General features: G+C 38.4%; 1 protein-coding gene across 9 annotated transcripts in view; it reads right to left on the bottom strand.

The window, feature by feature from the left end:
• C2CD5 (C2 calcium dependent domain containing 5) overlaps positions 1–20902 on the bottom strand; it is a gene marked incomplete at its 5' end in the record, with an annotated part of 63802 nt that overhangs the window by 25528 nt on the left and 17372 nt on the right. For all 9 annotated transcript variants that reach the window (XM_027774433.1, XM_027774434.1, XM_027774435.1 and 6 more), the window contains 4 exon segments: positions 1291–1431; positions 7960–8124; positions 12277–12463; positions 18462–18653. In XM_027774433.1, coding sequence (XP_027630234.1) covers positions 1291–1431; positions 7960–8124; positions 12277–12463; positions 18462–18653 — 685 coding nt within the window.

Genomic DNA, 20902 nt, shown 5'->3' with positions numbered 1-20902 from the left:
TTGCCAAACACTCCATATCCAGGCTCTCAAGCATTCTCCACTCACAATCCCGTCTCTTTGACCCTTCTCTTACAGAATGTGACCCTTGCCTTTGGTTTTCTGCCCACATTTGAGGACTTTTGGGTTTGTATGTACCCCTCTACTTAGCCAAGATCCCATGATCAGATAGATCAATAATGCTCTAGATCAAATGTAGGTAATGCCGACCTCACCTGGAGAACATAGGAGACGAGACCACTGAGCCCCGCCCTGCAATGTTCCTTTATTAGGTCTCAGGTAGAGGCCCGAGGATCTGCATTCCCTAGTGCTGATGCTATAGGCAGTCACGTCGCACTGTGCAAGCACTTTTCTGAACAGTACCCTGGAGTCTTCTGCCTCCTTGATCTGAGAGGTTCTTTTGTCAAGCCTCATTTTTTTTTTTCCCATTCTCAGGCCACACAGACAAAAGTGAGAGACATAAAACCATGCAGTTTGGGTTTTCTACAATGAGCACTCTGTCCTCAGTCAGGCCTTGCACATCTCTCACAGCAGACACTCTCATCAGTCACTAGCACTGCTACAGACTCTTCAAACCCTCAATCCCACCAGTTTCCCTTCGCTATGATCAAAATATTTTATTTATTTTCATTCTCAATTTGTCCCCTAGCATGCATGGCTGAGTATTTTCATTCCTTTTTTTTTTTTCTTTGACATCAAAAGGAAGATCTTCTCTCTTTCAAAGCTAACCGTTCTAAGGGGGACTACAGGAGGAGTATTGGAGAGAGGAGGCTCCATAAACTTTTCATGCCACATTTTTCCTATGGGAAAATTATTCAAATGTTCTGAGTATCTTTTTATAAATAAAGATCAATTATATTCTGAATTCAGCAAGAAAACACTACACTAACAATTCTCAGTGCTTATATTATAAATACTATATGCCTAACAATTATAGTAACATAACATATAAAGCAGATAATTATAGCAAGTTACAAAATAGCACTTTGTTACTTAAACTGATTCAAGTTTACAGAAATAACTCTAAGGGGTTTAATATTATTTTAATGTTATTTCAACTCATGCATTGTTTTTCAGAATGATCTTCGTTATTCTATCAGTCATCTGGTATTAAATAAAAAACATATTAACAAGTTCTCATATTTTCAAGTTTATTGTAATTTCTATAGCAAATTCTTTTTGTCACATAATAGTTTAATGATATAAAAGTAGCACATCAATTTAGGACCTCATTGTAAAATATGTTATCTTATCATCTGAACCTTCAGCAAATTAATCCAATACAATTATTACCTCCAAAACGAAAGCATCTTTTTTTCCATGTGAAAGGTCTAATTCTGTAACTTCATCAGAACTTTCTGACTGAGATCTTAAAAGTCTTGAACGTTGTCTGGGTTCTGGGATAGGGGATCCTATAATTTCTTCAGATATCTCCTAAAAGAAAAATAATTGTTTTATGTATGAGTCTGAGTTTTCTAGTTTGGTTTTAACTTTTTTTTTTACTTATAGATGACTTCCTGTGGAAAAACGGTCTTTTCCCAAAGAAAAAAATATTTTCAAAGAAGTCTATATTTAAGTTTATATAGACTTAAATAAAAGATACAAGCATGGGAACCAGCAGTTAGCGTAATGGCTATGTCGCTGGACTCCCACGTAGTCGACCGCGGTTCGTGTCCCGGACCCGGTGGCTTAAAACTCACGCCGGGCACGTGTGCGTGCGTGCCCAAGATCCCGAGAGGAGAATGGAGGAGAAGGGATTGCGGCGTGACCATCCCCCCTGGGGGGTGATTTCTCGCTTTCTGTCTCTATGTCTCTCTCTGTCTGTCTGGCGAGCGCACGCGCCCTACAGTGAAAATCTCTCCAAAAAAAAAAAAAAAAGTTTCCTTTATCCATGATAAAAGTCTTATTGTTAGACTAATCAAGAAACATACATGTAACTGTCAAAGACAAAACAAGGCAAAACTGACATCTAGTGTACAGGGAGGACACTACAGCAAGCTCAGAAATCCAGCACTCCTGGCTATCCTTAATTCCAATTTAAGGGAAAAAAATTTTAAATAATTTTTAAGTATACATATATATGTGTGTGTGTGTGTGTGTGTGTATGTGTTTTTTTTTATATATATATAAAGAGAGAGAGAGAGATTTATTTAAACATATATATGAAAGAAAGAGACACTCACTGGAGGGCAGGGGACGGGTAATAAGGGCATCCTCCACAGTCTGGTCACTCTGCCATCTCCTTTCCCAAGCTCTCCAGCTCCTCAGGACGCTGGGCATCTACCTGGGGTTCTGCACCTGCGGTTAACCATGTGACTTCCAGCTCTGAGGGTACTTGAGTTACCACTGTACCACAGTGGCTGGGCCTACTCCACAACTAAAAGTCTTAACAGGCCATAAATATTTAAAGATGTACATCCTCAGATTTTTTTTTTCAAAAAAAGGTTTTTGCCAAAGGGCATGTGAGCTCAGCAGAGAGAAAGAGAGGTGAGAGGGAAAGTGAGAAATAACCCCCCCCCGGGGGGGGATAGCCACATAGCAATCCCTGCTTCTCCGTCCTCCTCCTGGGATTTTGGGCACGTATGCACACGTGCCTAGTGTGAATTTTCAAGCATCCGGGTCTGGGACTTGAGCAAGAGTCAGCAATGTGGGAGTCCAACCATACGCATCACACCACTTGCTGGCCCCCAGAAAGAATTTTAATCTAACAACAACAAAAGAAAACTATCATTTTTTACAGCTGCCAATAGTAAAATATAAAATATGATAAATGTATGTTTATATAAATACATAGGTTATGCATGTGTTTTCTATACAACTTATTAAGCTAAATAAACTTTGCTAATTACAATAATGATCTTCCTAGGAGTTTGTGATCTATTACATGCCCAATGGTAACAGCAAACGAGATTTTCTACACGTGTTGCTCACAAAGAGTATTGGAACAATGTCCATATGTTAACATGAACACAAAGGTTTTAGATTTTTGGTAGTGTTGCCTATTGTTGGCAAAATGGAGTTATCTTTTCATAAAACAAGAAAATTAAAAGTTTTTTAAGAATATAGTTTTGTTGGGACCAGCAGGTGGCATGGAGGTTACGGCACTGGATCCCACTGGCTGACTGCATGGTTCAATTTCCAGACCTGGCAGCTTGAAAATCATGCTGGGCATGTGTGCATGTATGTCCAAAATCCCAAGAAGAGACTGGACAAGAAAGGACTACAGTGTGGTCATCATCCTGGAGGGAATGATTTCTCACTTTCTCTCTCTCTCTCTTTTTGGTGAGTACACATATCCTATAGCAAAATGAAAAAAAAAAAAAAAAAAAAACTAAAATACAGTTTTGTGGGGTTTTTTCATCACATAAGGAAGCATGTATTAGAGGTTTATCATGAAATCATACAAATAAAATTTGTATAAACACAAAATCCACATTAAATCATAACACAGATTACAAAGGACAAAGTAAAAAACAAAACTAATTGGTGGCTGTGGTGCATGTGCTTATCAGCAAGTAAGGAAGAAGGAAAAGCACCACCCACTGAGGTGTGGACATGCTACAATCCCTTCTCTATTTCTCCATCTTGCTGGGATTTGGGGCATGCATGTAGATGCCCCTGGCATTTTTTTTTTTTTTTTGAGAAGTTTTTGCTATAGAGCGCGTGCGCTCACCAGAAAGACAGAGAGAGAAAGAAACAGAAAGTGAGAAATCACCCCCCAGCGGGGATGGCCATGTCGCAATGCCTTCTCCTCCATTCTCCTTTCAGGATCTTGGGCACGCACACACACATGCACAGTGTGAGTTTAAGCCACCAGGTCCGGGACTCGAATTGCAGTTGACTACATGGGAGTTCAGCAACATAGCCATTATGCTAACTGCTGGTCCCCACCTGGCATGTTTTTTCAAATTGCCAGGGCCAGGACCCAAATCCCAGTAGGCCATGTGGGATCTGATTCCCTTAACTACCAGGCTACAGGGTCAGCTTAGAAATAGTTTTTAAACAAATTTTTATAGTTTTTGGCACAGGGTATGTGCATGCACCAGAGACAGAGACAAAGAGAGGGAATGTGAGAAATCACCCCCATGCATGTATGCATGAGTGCCTGGTGTGATTTTTGAAGCTGCTAGGTCTGGGACTCAAATCACGGTCTGCCATGTGGAAGTCTGGTGCCTTAACCACCACGCCACCTGCTGGCCCCCCAAAGTAAGTTTTAAATGTTCATAGAAGGTGCATTATCTTAGATATAGGACTACCACTGCCCAGTCTCACGATACAACGATCTAGGGTATACTTTCACATTAATTTATCTTACTTCTACTCCAAACTAACCTGTTTTACATAAATTTGACGATGTACATATTTACAATAACTACAAAATGAGAAAAACTACAATTCAGAGTTGGTCTGTGTCTTATAATGAGTATGTGAAACCTATCTAAGGCAATTTTTTTTGTCTCTTAGTACAATATTCCCACTATTAATAGATACTATACCTCTATTTATGATTTTATAGTAGTTAAGAACTATTATGTCTCTGTTCACTAGATTTTGGCCCTAATATATGCAACTGTCTGATACTTAATACATCCCTATTCATAATGAGGTTTCATCACTAGTGCTGTTTTTCTAAACATTTAGCATTGTATTGGTATCTTTGTTATCTTTGATTATCTCTATAAAGCTCAATTAAGTCGTATGACATCCCTATATTAGAAAGATTTTTCAATATATTATGAAAAAAAAAATCAAATGTCGGCACCAGCGGGTGGCATAATGGTTATGTTAGATTCCCACGCAGTCAACCACAGTATGAATCCCAGACCTGGCAGCTTAAAACCCACACTGAGTGTATGTGTGTGTGCGTGCCCAAAATCCTGAGAGGAGAATGAAGAAGGATTACGGCATGGTCATCCCCTTGGGGGAAGATGATTTCCCGCTGGCAAGCACACGTGCTCTTATAGCAAAAAACTCTCAAAAAACTAAACAAAACAAAACCCAAATGTCCCCATTCATTTAGTCAGGGCTATTTTCCTGCAGTAAGAAACAAACACTGAACACTGTGATCTACATTCTCAGGGTGGGATACACTGCTTTACAAAACTGAAAAGACAAAACTGTAATTCATCTTGTGCACTAACTTTGTCAAATAAATTCTAAGGTGTAATTCCAAAGGACTGTAATACAGTCAGTATCTGAAATAAGGAAAGACATATACTGAAGATACATGAGCGGTTGAGTCCCTTTATGGAAATGCAGTCATCATGAATCCATATCTGCTGAAAGTTTAAACACTATAATAGATGTACTCATGCCTTTAAAATGTCAACCGTTTAACAGCTGTATTTAATAATAAGTATTTATTGACTGTACAAAGTTACTTAATACATTCACATTTTTGTTAACACAGATATGTAAACATAACTAAGTGCCAACAATGTAACAGACACCATGACTGAAGTACATACAAGCACAATAGGAGCACAGTGGAGGAAGAGTCCTCCTTCCTACAGGAGGTCAAGATGGGTTTGCAGAGTTGATAAATACTATTACACCATGTGGGAGTGGCCCGCACCTTAACCACCACACCACCTTCTGGTCCCCACAAATCAATTCTTGATTGTCATGAACATTTTAAGTAGATATTTAAATATCAAAATATAATCATAAAAGAAAAATACTAGGGGTCACGTGGTGGTGCAGAATAAGATACGGCACTCTGGCAGGTAATCTCACATTGGCAGGTTCCTAGTTCAAATCCACAGACCTCCCTGAGTATGCAGGTACATGAGCGCCCAAGACCCAGGGCTGGCTGAAGGCTGGGAGTGGATCATGGAATCAGGATCTTATTGGGATGCTGTCGGTCTTCTCTCTCTTACTTATAGAAAAAAATAAATAAACTTCAAAAGGAAAAATAACTGACAAGAAACAGTCAGTCAGAAATGTGGTATATGGAGAGCTTTTACGAAGGCTATTTTTCAAATATTAGTACAGTAACACATCAGTATCTGTTTTTCTAAGAGGTATTTTTGCTACAGGGTACATGCACTCATTGGAGAGGCAGAGAAAGAGAAACTGAGAAATCACCCTTCCCCCCAGGGAGGATGGCCTTGCTGCAATCCCTTTTAGTCTATTCTTTTCTCGGGATTTTGGGTTAGCATGCACACGCGATAGGCATGAGTTTCAAGCCCCCAGGTCTGGCACTTGAACCATGGTTGGCCACGTGGGATTCTAGCACCTCAGCCACTGAGTCACATGCTCACAACAATATTTGTATTAAATTTAAATAAACTCTTAAGTTAGCACTGTTCAATAAAAACATAAAGCAAGTCACATAGGTAGTAAAGTAAAACTAAAGTGAAGTCAACTGAATAAAATATTTTAATATAGCCAAAATACTAAATGTTAAATTTATTTGATTTTATTTATCATCATTATTATTGTTTTAACCAGAGAGAGACAAAGAGAGAGAGAGAGGGAAAGTGAGAAAGCAAGGTCTGGGACTGGAAACGCAGCCGATCACGTGAGAGTCCAGCACCCATGAAGTATTTTACAGTCATTTTAATGCATTATCTTACATTTACAGCATGCCTCAATTCAGCCAGTCACATGTCAAATGCCCAACAGTCACAGGTGGCTGGTGGTGACCATACTGAACGATGCAGCTCAAATCAAGCCCTGAACTCCCTCCCAGTTTAACAACTCTACTAGAATAATATGATGAAAGTTATAAGTGAGAGTTCAGAGGAACAGGCCCAGAAGGCCAGCCAAAATCAGAGATTATGCATAAAGTAAAATAATAATTTTTTAAAATGGGACCAGCAGGTGGTAGGGTGGGTAAGGTGCTGGATCCCACTTAGTCAACTCCATGGTTTGAGTTCCAGGCCTGGTGGCTTGAAACTCGTGCTGGACACGTGTGTGTGCCCAAAATCCTGAGAGGAAAACGGAGAAGGAGGGACTATGGTGGTGTGGCCATTCCCCTGGGGAGTGATTTCTCCCTCTCTCTTCCTCTCTGGCAAGAATCCTGTATCAAATAAATTAATACTAAACAACAATATTATTCAAATGCCTCCCTTTTTTGAAAGTATTTCATTATCAGAGACTCATAGGAAGCACTGTGATACGTACTACACACTTCGTAAGAAGATTGACTACGGAAATGACTGTCAAGAGAACTGTAAAAAGGAGTTACAAATGAACAACTACATTGTTTTACTTTTTTATCCCCCGCTCAGATTTTTTCCCATAGGGCACATGTGCTAGCCAGAGAGACAGAGACAGAAAGGGAGGAAAAGTGAGAAATCCCCCCCTCAGGGGAGATGGCCATGCAGCATCCCCTTCTCCTCCATCCTCCTCTTGGGTTTCTGGGCATGCACCCACATGCGCCTGGTGTTTTTCAAGCCACTGGGTCTGGGATTCAAACTGTGGAGTTGGCCATGTGGGATCTAGTATCTTAACCACCATGCCACCTGCTAGCTCTCTTTTCATTCTTAACACAGATTAGCAATCTTTCTTTTTACTAAAACAGAACATTTAAAAACCATTCATTTAATCATTCAACAAATATTTACTGAGAAGATACTACTGTGAAGAATGTTTCTGGGCATTAGGACTATAATTCCAGTGCAGCTTCATTGCACTGATAATAACAGACAATAAAAAAAATAATAATAATAAAAACAGCATCTGTATGTATATATACACATATATACACACACATTCAGAGATAGCAAACAATGAAACAGGGAAGAAGGTGACAGCATTACCAAACATGGACAGAGGAGCTATAATTTTGCTATAGTAGGATGAGAGTAGGCGTCCCCAAAAGAAGACATTTGAGCAAAGATACAGACGTACATGAAAGAATGATTAATAGAGCTAACCTTGACATGTCCAAAATAAGATAGCCTAAAAATATACCAATATCTAAATATTTTCACAATAAAGACTTATTTTACTCACCGGAGGATTGATTTCATATAACTCTTTGTTCTTAGTGATGGTGTCATTTATCTTCTTCTGCATATGAGAAATATGCTGTTCATAGGAGCCATCATTAGGAGTCTTCCCAGCAATCTGAATACCACCAGGTGTTGGTAAAGCGGCTAAGTACACTCCTGTGGCAGACTTATAAAAATAATGGGGAAATAATCAGAAAAAAAGTAGTGCAAAAATAACAGTTCTTAAGTTTTCATATTTCGGAAAGAGGTCTTTGCTTCAGAGGAAAGATATAAGCCTCAGCATACGCATAAAATAGCTCTGGAAGTGCACACCAAACCATAACTAATAAAGATGATTTCTTCCGGGGAGGACCTGGGCAGTTGGAGGACAGCTGTAAAATAAGAATTTGCTTTCCACCGAATGCTCAATTGTACTTTCAAAATTTTTACCTTATAACTATAAAAAATAAACTACAAAAATAAATAACTTAGCAAAACAATGAGATACATGTTTTTTTTTAGAGGTTTTTCGCTATAGGGCACGTGCGCTCGCCAGACAGACAGAGAAAGACATAGAGACAGAAAGCAAGAAATCACCCCCCAGGGAGGATGGTCATGCCGCAATCCCTTCTCCTCCATTCTCCTCTCAGGATCTTGGGCACACACGCACACGTGCCCGGCGTGAGTTTTAAGCCACCGGGTCCAGGATGCGAACTGCGGTCGACTACGTGGGAGTCCAGCGACATAGCCATTACAGTAACTGCTGGTTCCCGAGATATGTTGTTTAAAAATAAATTTTTCATGAATGAATAGACTCCCTTTGATAGAGGCAAAAGTAAAAGAGGAGTGGGGAAATTAAACCTCAGCTCAGGGAACTCACTCAAGACTACTGTCAAAAAATGTAGAGGAGAAATTTGAATCTAAGTATTTCTCACCCCCAAAACCCAAGAACTTTTTTTCTGATGCACCAGAGGGTGTGTGTGCTCACTGAAGAGAGATTGAAAGAGACAAGAGAGCGAGAGAAAGTGAAAAAGCACCCCCCGTGAGGGATGACCACACCATAATCTCTTCTCCATTTCTCTTCAAAATCTTTGAATTTGAATCCAGCTCTTAGTTTGAACAGAGTAGCAAATCACCATTCACTACAGCCTGGTATTTATTTACCCAAATTACACATTTATGTTATGTCCTTGTTAAGCATGAGAATTTTTAGATCATGGAATTAAACTGAACACTTTCTTCCCAAAGTAATCTAAGTATAGAATGTTTTCATATAAGCCAGATTTACTATCATTAACTATCACAAATTTCTCATTAAGAACGTATGATACAAAACCAGTTTATCATATCACACACTTATCCCCTCCACATAGAAATTTACTCTTACAGGAAGAACAGATGAAGCAGGAAATAACTTTGCATTTTATCTATAAATGTATACTGAGAAAAAAATTCAAGTTCTACAATTCTCTTAAAATTAAATTTGTGTGCATGTTTCAAAAAGATAGAAAGAGAATACTTAATTGGAAAAGTGCTCGCACATTGATGTTTATTAGGGCACTATTCACAATTGCTAAGTCATGGAAACAACCCAAATGGCCACAAACAGATGAAGGGATAGAAAAACTGTGGCACATATACTCAATGGAATACTATTCAGCCATAAAAAAAAAACAAAACAAACAAACAAAAAAAACAGAAACCTGGCTTTTTCCATATTCATCCACAGGAAGATTCCTGTGGATGAATATGGAAGATTTACTGCTGAGTGAAGCAAGCCGGGCTATGAAGGAGAGGCACTGTATGTCCCCACTTTATACCAAGTGTCTGCACTCTATAATTGAAACTAATTGGCTAAAGGATACAGAAACACGGTATACAGTATACAGAAACACAGTATATAGTTGTAAATAACAGATATAGTGTGTGTAAAAGAGGAAGGTCTGAGGAAGGACATTTAAAAGAAAAATAGGGAGGCAAAGCATTAATGGCACAAAGAAATGTGGTATTATCTGTTGAAGATATTTTATAGTTTTCTCAACTGTACTAGGAAGAAATGTTCACCTGTTGAAATACCATTTTGTAAGCAAATAATAATGTGATTGACTGTATAAAAGAAAATGAAATTTAAAAAAATAAAATAAAAAAAAGAAAGAAAATTCCAATTTGAAAACTACCAGTGACATCAACAAAAATCCTGGCTAGTGCCTCTAATACGACAAGATTTCCGTAAATGCTGTTGATTGGATTCCATATGATCAATATATATTAATACTTTGTAGGTACCTAGTTCTCTGCTATTTAGAGAGGCAGCACTGACCTTCCCCCACTGATGTCTTTCCAGTCAGAACTCATTTTCTTTTTTGAGAGGTTTTTGCTACAGGGCACGTGCACTCACCAGAAAGACAGAGAGAGACAGAGAGATAGAAAGCAAGAAATAACCCCCCAGAGGCATGGCCACACTGCAATCCCTTCTCCTCCATTCTCTTCTTGAGATCTTGGGCAGGCACGCACACGTACCCAGTGTGAGTTTAAGCCACTGGGTCTAGGATTTGAACTGCGGTCAGCTACATGGGAGTTCAGTGACACAAACTAATTGGCTAAAGGATACAGAAACACGGTATACAGTATACAGAAACACAGTATATAGTTGTAAATAACAGATATAGTGTGTGTAAAAGAGGAAGGTCTGAGGAAGGACATTTAAAAGAAAAATAGGGAGGCAAAGCATTAATGGCACAAAGAAATGTGGTATTATCTGTTGAAGATATTTTATAGTTTTCTCAACTGTACTAGGAAGAAATGTTCACCTGTTGAAATACCATTTTGTAAGCAAATAATAATGTGATTGACTGTATAAAAGAAAATGAAATTTAAAAAAATAAAATAAAAAAAAGAAAGAAAATTCCAATTTGAAAACTACCAGTGACATCAACAAAAATCCTGGCTAGTGCCTCTAATACGACAAGATTTCCGTAAATGCTGTTGATTGGATTCCATATGATCAATATATATTAATACTTTGTAGGTACCTAGTTCTCTGCTATTTAGAGAGGCAGCACTGACCTTCCCCCACTGATGTCTTTCCAGTCAGAACTCATTTTCTTTTTTGAGAGGTTTTTGCTACAGGGCACGTGCACTCACCAGAAAGACAGAGAGAGACAGAGAGATAGAAAGCAAGAAATAACCCCCCAGAGGCATGGCCACACTGCAATCCCTTCTCCTCCATTCTCTTCTTGAGATCTTGGGCAGGCACGCACACGTACCCAGTGTGAGTTTAAGCCACTGGGTCTAGGATTTGAACTGCGGTCAGCTACATGGGAGTTCAGTGACACACAGCCATTACGCTAACTGCTAGTCCCAGAACTCATTTTCTAACAAGTCAAAGTGAACATGAAGCTGAGATAGAGCTTTTCCATGTCTTACATTTTATCAACAGTTAAGAAACGCAGTTTATTACAAATTTTATTGTTTGCTACAAGTACACATTTATGATGAAGCTTAATTCTCTGTACAATAGGCAGTGTCTCATATGTTTTGCTTTACTTTCCCCATTAAACTAAAGATCACTTTAGCCTGGTGGTCCTTCTCCAGGGACTTTTTGTCCCCCAGATGACATTTGGCAATGTCTGGAGAAATATTTGACTGCCACAACTAGAGGGATGCTACCAGCATTGAGCAGGCAGAGGCTAGGGATGCTGCTAACCATCCTACAATGAACAAGGCAGATGCTGCAACAAACAGGTATCCTGCTCCAAATATCGACCGTGCTGAGATGGAGAAAATGTTTAACAACATATGCACAAGAAAGCACAAAACAACAGTGGTCAACTTACTAAACAAGCTACAAACAGTTTTTAGAAATATGTCCATGGGTTATGGTCATAGTCCCTTTAAAATATATAAATGCCTGTGACTTCTTAAAATGTCCCTAATCCTGGGGCCACAGGTGTCATGGTGGTTAAGGGCAGTGGATCTCACATAGTAGACTGCCCTGTTCCAGTCTCAGAGCCTGGGCTTGAGAAATATGCTGGGCACATGTGTGTGCATGCTCAAAATCCCAAGAAGGAGGAGGAGAGGGTACTGTAGATGTGGCCCTCGCCCTGACAAACTTCCCCTACCTGTGTTTCTATCTTTCTGATGAGTGACTGCATGCAACCTATGGCAAAAATGAAAAAAAAAAAAAAGAAAAAAAAAGTCCCCAGTCCTTAGAGACCTTGATGTCAGCTATCAGTTTTTTTTAAGATAAAGTTTTTTCAAAATATTCTTTAGACCACATAAAACAGAATCTACTACAAGTACAGAAATCCCAGAACACAACCAAAAACATCAAACTTACCGCTAACCCCATCAACATGTTTTCACCCACTGTGATCTGAATTCTCAGTCCAAACAAAGCATTCATTCCTTTGAGCTTCAGCTTATTCATTAGCTGCGTATGTACTTCATATTCCATAAATGGCAAGAGATTACTGATAGCTGTAGCATTTGCTTCTGCCTGTGCTTTCTTTTTTAAGCGACACAACCTGTTAAGGAAAATAATTTAAGACCAGCAGTTAGCGTAATGGCTATGTCACTGGACTCCCACATAGTCAACCACGGTTTGCATCCCGGACCCAGTGGCTTAAAAAACTCACGCTGGGCACGTGTGCATGCGTGTCTAAGATCCCGAGAGGAGAATGGAGGAGAAGGGATTGCGGTGTGGCTATCCCCCATGGGGGGTGATTTCTCACTTTCTGTCTCTCTGTCTCTTTTTGTGTCTGGCAAGCACATGCGCCTTATAGCAAAAACCTCTAAAAAAAAAAAAAAAAAAAAAGGGAAATAATTCAGTTGAGCCATCTAAAGAAATGCTGAGTTTTTAAAATTTTCTAAAAGTGTGCTTCATTCTATGTTTACTTGCTTAAATGGGCTTATTAATTCTTAGAAATAATCTTTTCTGCCATTGTTATCATTGTAAAAACCACTTCTTAAAGCCTTTCTTCAATAAACAAAAATGACCTCAACATCTTTAGAAATAAAATAGAAATCAAAATCACCCAACAGTTTAATTCAAAATCAGGTTTCATGATTGCACATGATTATAGGATGGATGGGTGACAGAGGAAAACATTACTTATTAAAAGAATGTTAAGAGTCATTTAAAAATCTACTATGTACAAGAGAGGCTACCGTAAGAGATAATAGTTAAACCAATAGATTATTTCTCAATAGTAGCAATGAAAGCCAGAAGGTAGTAGTGGAAGGGTTATCTTCAATGTGCTGAAAGAAAGCAACTGCTAAATATCTTTCAAATATAAAGTAAAATAAATACACTTTGTTCAGGCAAACAAAAACAGTTACTAACAAACCCAAAACAAAAGCCAAAGAAAAATAATCCCAATGGAAGATGAAAAGGGAAGAAAGGCAATAAAAGAAAATGAATTCACAATACATTTCACAAGAAAGCTCAACATGATTTTATAATAAGTTTGATGTGGAAAGGTTGGAAAAGAGGATAATATCAAATAATACCAAATTTGGCATGAAGAACTGGACAGAGAAAAGTATATTTTATTAAAATGAAAAGGGCTGGGACCAACAGGTGGCATGGTAGTTAAGGGGCTGGACTCCCTAATAGCCGATCACAGTTTGAGTCCCAGACCGGGTGACTTGAAAGTCTCACTGGGCATGTATGCATGCATGCCCAAAATCCTGAGAGAAGAATAAAAAAGGGACTGTGGCATGGCCATCCTCCGTAGGGGGTAATTTCTCATTTCCCTCTGTCTCTCTCAAGCAAGTACGCATGACCTAAGGCAAAAATCTACACACAAGAAAAGGAAAGGTCTAATAAGGAACAAGTGGCAGGGCCAGCGTGGGGTGGTGGTTAAGGGTACTGGACTCCCACATGGCTGACCATGGTTCTGGTTCGAGTCCTGGACCTGGCGGCTTGCTTTCTCTCTTTCTTACTTTCTTCCTCCCAACCTTGGTCAAATTGAAATAAATAAATAAATTTAAATAAAATAATTCTTTAAAAAAAAAAAAAAAACAAGTGGAGACTACTGGCAGTTCGGTTTGGAACAAGTATGACATGTCCATGACACATTAAAATGGGATGTGAAATAAACAGGTATATGGGTCAGATGTTCTGAAGTTCTTTTTTTTTAAGAATTATTTACTTATGGGACCAGCAGTTGGTATAATGGCTATGTCACTGGATTCCCACATAGTCAACCACAGTTCAAGTCCCAGATTCGCTGGTTTAAACTCACAGCGCTTGTGCATGCATGTCCAAGATCCCAAGAGAGGAATAGAGGAGAAGGGACTGCAGCATGGCCAACCTCCCTGAGAGGTAATTTCTCGCTTTCTGTCTGTCTTTCTGGCAAGCACACTCACCCTACAGTAAAAACCTCTCAAAAAAAAAAAAAAAAAGAATTATTTACTCATTTAATTCCATTTTATTCTTAATATTTTTAAAATACAACCAGAGAGAGAAAAAGAGAAAAAGCTAGTCGTCAGGTCCAGGACTCAAACCACAGGCAACCATGTGGGAATTGGTGCCTTTGACCACCATGCCACCTGCTATTCCTGAAATAAGTTCTGAACTAGACTTAGATATGTGGGAATTCAAAACAAACAGCATATAAGTTTACTTGAGTGGATGAGGTCAACCAGGGAGGAAGCTTTGGGAAGAAAGTCTAAACCCAAACCCTTTGTCTCTAGGAAAAGAAAGTCAGTAAGAAAGCGAAAGACTATGCAGAAACGTACCAAAAAAAAGAAAAGGCATAGGATTATGAAGTCAAAGGAATTTTAGGAAGAAAAAGACCAGTTGCCACTACTGTTGAGATGTCAAGAAGAGGACAGAAATGCACACTGGGCATGCCTACATTATGTTGAGTGAAACAATCCAGGCACAGAAAGAGAAATACCACATGTTCTCCCTCATATGTGGAAATTGGAAAAAAAAAAAAAAGAAAAGAAAAGAAAAGAAAAAGAAACCTCACAGAAACAGAGAGAATAACATTAGAAATAACATTTGAGGATGGGAAGGATGAGGGGGTATGAGGGCAAATATACAGATGTTGACTGATGGGAACAAAAGTATACATTACTAAAAGGAATAATTTCTAGTGTTATTAAATAAAACAGGGAGAATACAGTTAACAATGTAAACATATATCTCAGAATAACTAAAATGTGGATTTTGAAAGTTCCCAACACAAAGTAATGACAAATGGTTGGGATGATACATGCATCAATTGCCTTGATTTAATCATTATAGATTGTATTCTTACCCTGAAAAATCACATGGTACCCTCAAAAATATGCATAATTATTATACATTAATATAAAGGAAAGAAAGAAATGGATTCAATAACCTGGCAGTTGTTGGTAGACTAGACAGTTACAGTTGTTTTCTGTATGCCTTCCACAGGCATCCTACTCTAGTGCATTTTAAAAGAAATTCTTAATAGCAAATTGTATTAAAAGAAACAGAAATCACTGTTCTACCAAAAAAAAAAGTAAATTTCCAAAACATGTTATATGTTTAATGTCCTGAAAGTAGTCTATAAGGAGTCCCTGCCTGTGGCAAGGCTACCTAATAATCCCCATAACAAACATGTGTACAGAATTTAATGATTAAAATCTGATTTTGCATCTAAATATATTTGAGTCTTACACAGAAGTATCTTTCCTCCCAAATTTTACATGCAATAAAATATTGGGTTCAGACAGAGTTCTTGAATTGTCTATGATCAAACAGGTTGAAAACAGTGGAGCCGATATTTAGAAACAGGTTTGTGACTCCATAGCTCATGCTTCTCAGGGATCTCAAACACAGTTTACACAAACATACCTTGCCTGTATAAGACAACCTTTTCCAATAACGGCTGCATCTGTTGGGAGGTCTATGGTTGTAAAGAGAACATCAGGAACTTTTTGTTTCCTGCAGTTATAGCAATATGTAAGATGAGCTGGAAATGGCATATTCAGTTCATCATACGGTATATGGCAAAATCCACAGCCTGCAGGCAAATTTTCTTCGAGCCTATGTAAATACATGAAGAAAAAAAAATAAGGCATTCTTGAAAACCTATGAATTTTTTTCAGAAATGGGAATCACTTATATAGTAATTATACATAACCTACAATAGCAGGTTTTAAGAGGACCACTGTGATTGGTTAAGAATTACAAATGACCATGAAATCAGAATCATACATTTGTCCTATGAGAGAAAAGGCTTAAACAAGTAGAAAGTCACTTTGTGCCAATTCATATGTTTGAGTTCTCTCTGAAATACAAAATAAAACAAATGGTTGGAAGGTAAGGGTGACATTTTCCTAGTGACTGACTAATAAAACCTTAAAAAACTTCCTAAGGATATATGTTTAACCAGGGGCAAGATGGTGACACAGTGGTAAAATTAGATGCTCTGTAAAGCAATCTCATGTGAAAAGGTTCCCAGTTCATGTCCAGAACTTCCCTGACAATACCAGGCATGTGCTATGATCCAGGCTTGCTAAAGCCTGGAGGGCTTCAGAAAATTTTGGTGGGTATTGTCTTTCTGTCTCTTTCTGTCTCTCTAACTCATGGAAGAAATAAATAAACAGGGGCCAGCAGGTGGCATGGTGGTTGAGACACTAGAATTCCACACGGTTGACCACAGTTCAAGTCCCAGACCTGGAGGTATGCTTTCTCTTTCTCTCTCACATCAAGCTGAAGAATAATAATGACTTTTAAAAAATAAGTAAACTTTAAAAAGTGCTTAACCAAACTTCCTAACAATTTGAAAACTATTTAATGTGAAAATGAATGTATTTAAAATGAAGAAAAAGGCCCTGCCTGGTGGCACAATTAACACCCAAAAGAACTGCAGTGCTAGCAGGCTTCAGTCCAGGGTGTGCTTGATCCCTGGGTCAGTCTGAAAACACGTACACACGTGCCCAAATCCTGATGAGCTGCAGGACTAGGGAAATGGCATCCTGGTATGGTGAGATCTTGTCAAGGGTGCTTTTCTCTTTTACTCTTTCTCTCTCTCTCTTATACACACACATACTTTCTATCACAAATAAAACAATTTTTAAAAACTTATTTAAAAGTAAGTCAAGGGGCCAGCAGGTGGCCTGGTGCTTAAGGGCACTGACTCCCACATGTCCAACCATGGTTTGAGTCCCAGACCTGGCAACTTGCTTTCTCACTTTCTCTCTCTCACTCTGTCCCTCTCTGGGCAAATTTAAATAAGTAAATAAATGAAGTTAAAATAAAAATAATATTCCTGAAATAAGTTCTGAACTAGACTTAGATATGTGGGAATTCAAAACAAACAGCATATAAGTTTACTTGAGTGGATGAGGTCAACCAGGGAGGAAGCTTTGGGAAGAAAGTCTAAACCCAAACCCTTTGTCTCTAGGAAAAGAAAGTCAGTAAGAAAGCGAAAGACTATGCAGAAACGTACCAAAAAAAAGAAAAGGCATAGGATTATGAAGTCAAAGGAATTTTAGGAAGAAAAAGACCAGTTGCCACTACTGTTGAGATGTCAAGAAGAGGACAGAAATGCACACTGGGCATGCCTACATTATGTTGAGTGAAACAATCCAGGCACAGAAAGAGAAATACCACATGTTCTCCCTCATATGTGGAAATTGGAAAAAAAAAAAAAAGAAAAGAAAAGAAAAGAAAAAGAAACCTCACAGAAACAGAGAGAATAACATTAGAAATAACATTTGAGGATGGGAAGGATGAGGGGGTATGAGGGCAAATATACAGATGTTGACTGATGGGAACAAAAGTATACATTACTAAAAGGAATAATTTCTAGTGTTATTAAATAAAACAGGGAGAATACAGTTAACAATGTAAACATATATCTCAGAATAACTAAAATGTGGATTTTGAAAGTTCCCAACACAAAGTAATGACAAATGGTTGGGATGATACATGCATCAATTGCCTTGATTTAATCATTATAGATTGTATTCTTACCCTGAAAAATCACATGGTACCCTCAAAAATATGCATAATTATTATACATTAATATAAAGGAAAGAAAGAAATGGATTCAATAACCTGGCAGTTGTTGGTAGACTAGACAGTTACAGTTGTTTTCTGTATGCCTTCCACAGGCATCCTACTCTAGTGCATTTTAAAAGAAATTCTTAATAGCAAATTGTATTAAAAGAAACAGAAATCACTGTTCTACCAAAAAAAAAAGTAAATTTCCAAAACATGTTATATGTTTAATGTCCTGAAAGTAGTCTATAAGGAGTCCCTGCCTGTGGCAAGGCTACCTAATAATCCCCATAACAAACATGTGTACAGAATTTAATGATTAAAATCTGATTTTGCATCTAAATATATTTGAGTCTTACACAGAAGTATCTTTCCTCCCAAATTTTACATGCAATAAAATATTGGGTTCAGACAGAGTTCTTGAATTGTCTATGATCAAACAGGTTGAAAACAGTGGAGCCGATATTTAGAAACAGGTTTGTGACTCCATAGCTCATGCTTCTCAGGGATCTCAAACACAGTTTACACAAACATACCTTGCCTGTATAAGACAACCTTTTCCAATAACGGCTGCATCTGTTGGGAGGTCTATGGTTGTAAAGAGAACATCAGGAACTTTTTGTTTCCTGCAGTTATAGCAATATGTAAGATGAGCTGGAAATGGCATATTCAGTTCATCATACGGTATATGGCAAAATCCACAGCCTGCAGGCAAATTTTCTTCGAGCCTATGTAAATACATGAAGAAAAAAAAATAAGGCATTCTTGAAAACCTATGAATTTTTTTCAGAAATGGGAATCACTTATATAGTAATTATACATAACCTACAATAGCAGGTTTTAAGAGGACCACTGTGATTGGTTAAGAATTACAAATGACCATGAAATCAGAATCATACATTTGTCCTATGAGAGAAAAGGCTTAAACAAGTAGAAAGTCACTTTGTGCCAATTCATATGTTTGAGTTCTCTCTGAAATACAAAATAAAACAAATGGTTGGAAGGTAAGGGTGACATTTTCCTAGTGACTGACTAATAAAACCTTAAAAAACTTCCTAAGGATATATGTTTAACCAGGGGCAAGATGGTGACACAGTGGTAAAATTAGATGCTCTGTAAAGCAATCTCATGTGAAAAGGTTCCCAGTTCATGTCCAGAACTTCCCTGACAATACCAGGCATGTGCTATGATCCAGGCTTGCTAAAGCCTGGAGGGCTTCAGAAAATTTTGGTGGGTATTGTCTTTCTGTCTCTTTCTGTCTCTCTAACTCATGGAAGAAATAAATAAACAGGGGCCAGCAGGTGGCATGGTGGTTGAGACACTAGAATTCCACACGGTTGACCACAGTTCAAGTCCCAGACCTGGAGGTATGCTTTCTCTTTCTCTCTCACATCAAGCTGAAGAATAATAATGACTTTTAAAAAATAAGTAAACTTTAAAAAGTGCTTAACCAAACTTCCTAACAATTTGAAAACTATTTAATGTGAAAATGAATGTATTTAAAATGAAGAAAAAGGCCCTGCCTGGTGGCACAATTAACACCCAAAAGAACTGCAGTGCTAGCAGGCTTCAGTCCAGGGTGTGCTTGATCCCTGGGTCAGTCTGAAAACACGTACACACGTGCCCAAATCCTGATGAGCTGCAGGACTAGGGAAATGGCATCCTGGTATGGTGAGATCTTGTCAAGGGTGCTTTTCTCTTTTACTCTTTCTCTCTCTCTCTTATACACACACATACTTTCTATCACAAATAAAACAATTTTTAAAAACTTATTTAAAAGTAAGTCAAGGGGCCAGCAGGTGGCCTGGTGCTTAAGGGCACTGACTCCCACATGTCCAACCATGGTTTGAGTCCCAGACCTGGCAACTTGCTTTCTCACTTTCTCTCTCTCACTCTGTCCCTCTCTGGGCAAATTTAAATAAGTAAATAAATGAAGTTAAAATAAAAATAATTCTTAAAAGAAGTTGAAATAAGCATACTCTATGATTTCTATTATAAACATTTTTGAAAAACTAAAATATTGGGACCAGCAGTTGGAATAATGGCTAAGTCACTGCACTCCTATGTAGTCGACCACGGTTCAAGTCTCAGACCTGGTGGCTTAAACTCACACCAGACATGTGTGCATGCATGCCCAAGATTCCAGGAGAAGAAGGGATTGCAGCATGGCCATCTCCCCAGGGGGGATGATTTCTCACTTTCTGTTTGTCTCTCTCTGTCTTTCTGGCGAGCAGACGCATCCTATAACATAAACCTCTCCCCCAAAAAAGAAAAAAAACCTAAATATCAATTTTCTAAATTGGATACATAGCATACATAAGCCACAAGTGAATCACCCAGGTCTCCATTCATTATAAAACATTTACTGTACTATGCTATTTATGAATTTATTTTAAAAGGACTAAACATTTTTTCATTCACTACATTTGAGGAAGTCTAGACAATGGAAATGGAAAGAAAGACTCCGCAGAGAATTCCAAACTTTCACATAGGCACATCCTTCAGGGCTCTAGAAGAAATGGATCTCGATTCTCCTTAATCTAAAATAATCTATTAAAAATTGAAACTTAGCACACAAATTTAAAAAGGGAAAAATCAGAGTCAGCCAGTGGCATGGTGGTTAAGGTGGCTGGATTCCCTGTGGCTGACTGCACCGTTCAAGTCCCAGACCCCCTGGCTGGAAAAACACACCAGGTGCATGTGCGTGCATGCCCAAAATCCCGAGTGGAGAATGGAAGAGAAGGGATTGTGCTGTGTCTATCCCCCTGGGCAGTGCTTTCTCACTTTCCTTCTCTCTCTCCACCTCATTCTGCCTCTCTCTCTCTCTCTCTGGCAAACTCAAATGCCCCATAGCAAATTGAAAAAAGAAGGGGAGGAAGAGAAGTCGTACTATACTTAAGGACTTCAAAAGGCTTGCGGAAAAGTGGGATTAAAGTACGCGATTCTGTTGGTGTACAAAATTTTGAAATCCATGTAT

Source organism: Tupaia chinensis, unplaced genomic scaffold (assembly GCF_000334495.1).
Source record: "Tupaia chinensis unplaced genomic scaffold, TupChi_1.0 Scaffold000434_1, whole genome shotgun sequence".
NCBI classification, from domain to species: domain Eukaryota; kingdom Metazoa; phylum Chordata; class Mammalia; order Scandentia; family Tupaiidae; genus Tupaia; species Tupaia belangeri.
The sequence above is the reverse complement of the archived record's forward strand: the minus strand, read 5'-3'. Positions and strand labels throughout refer to the sequence as shown.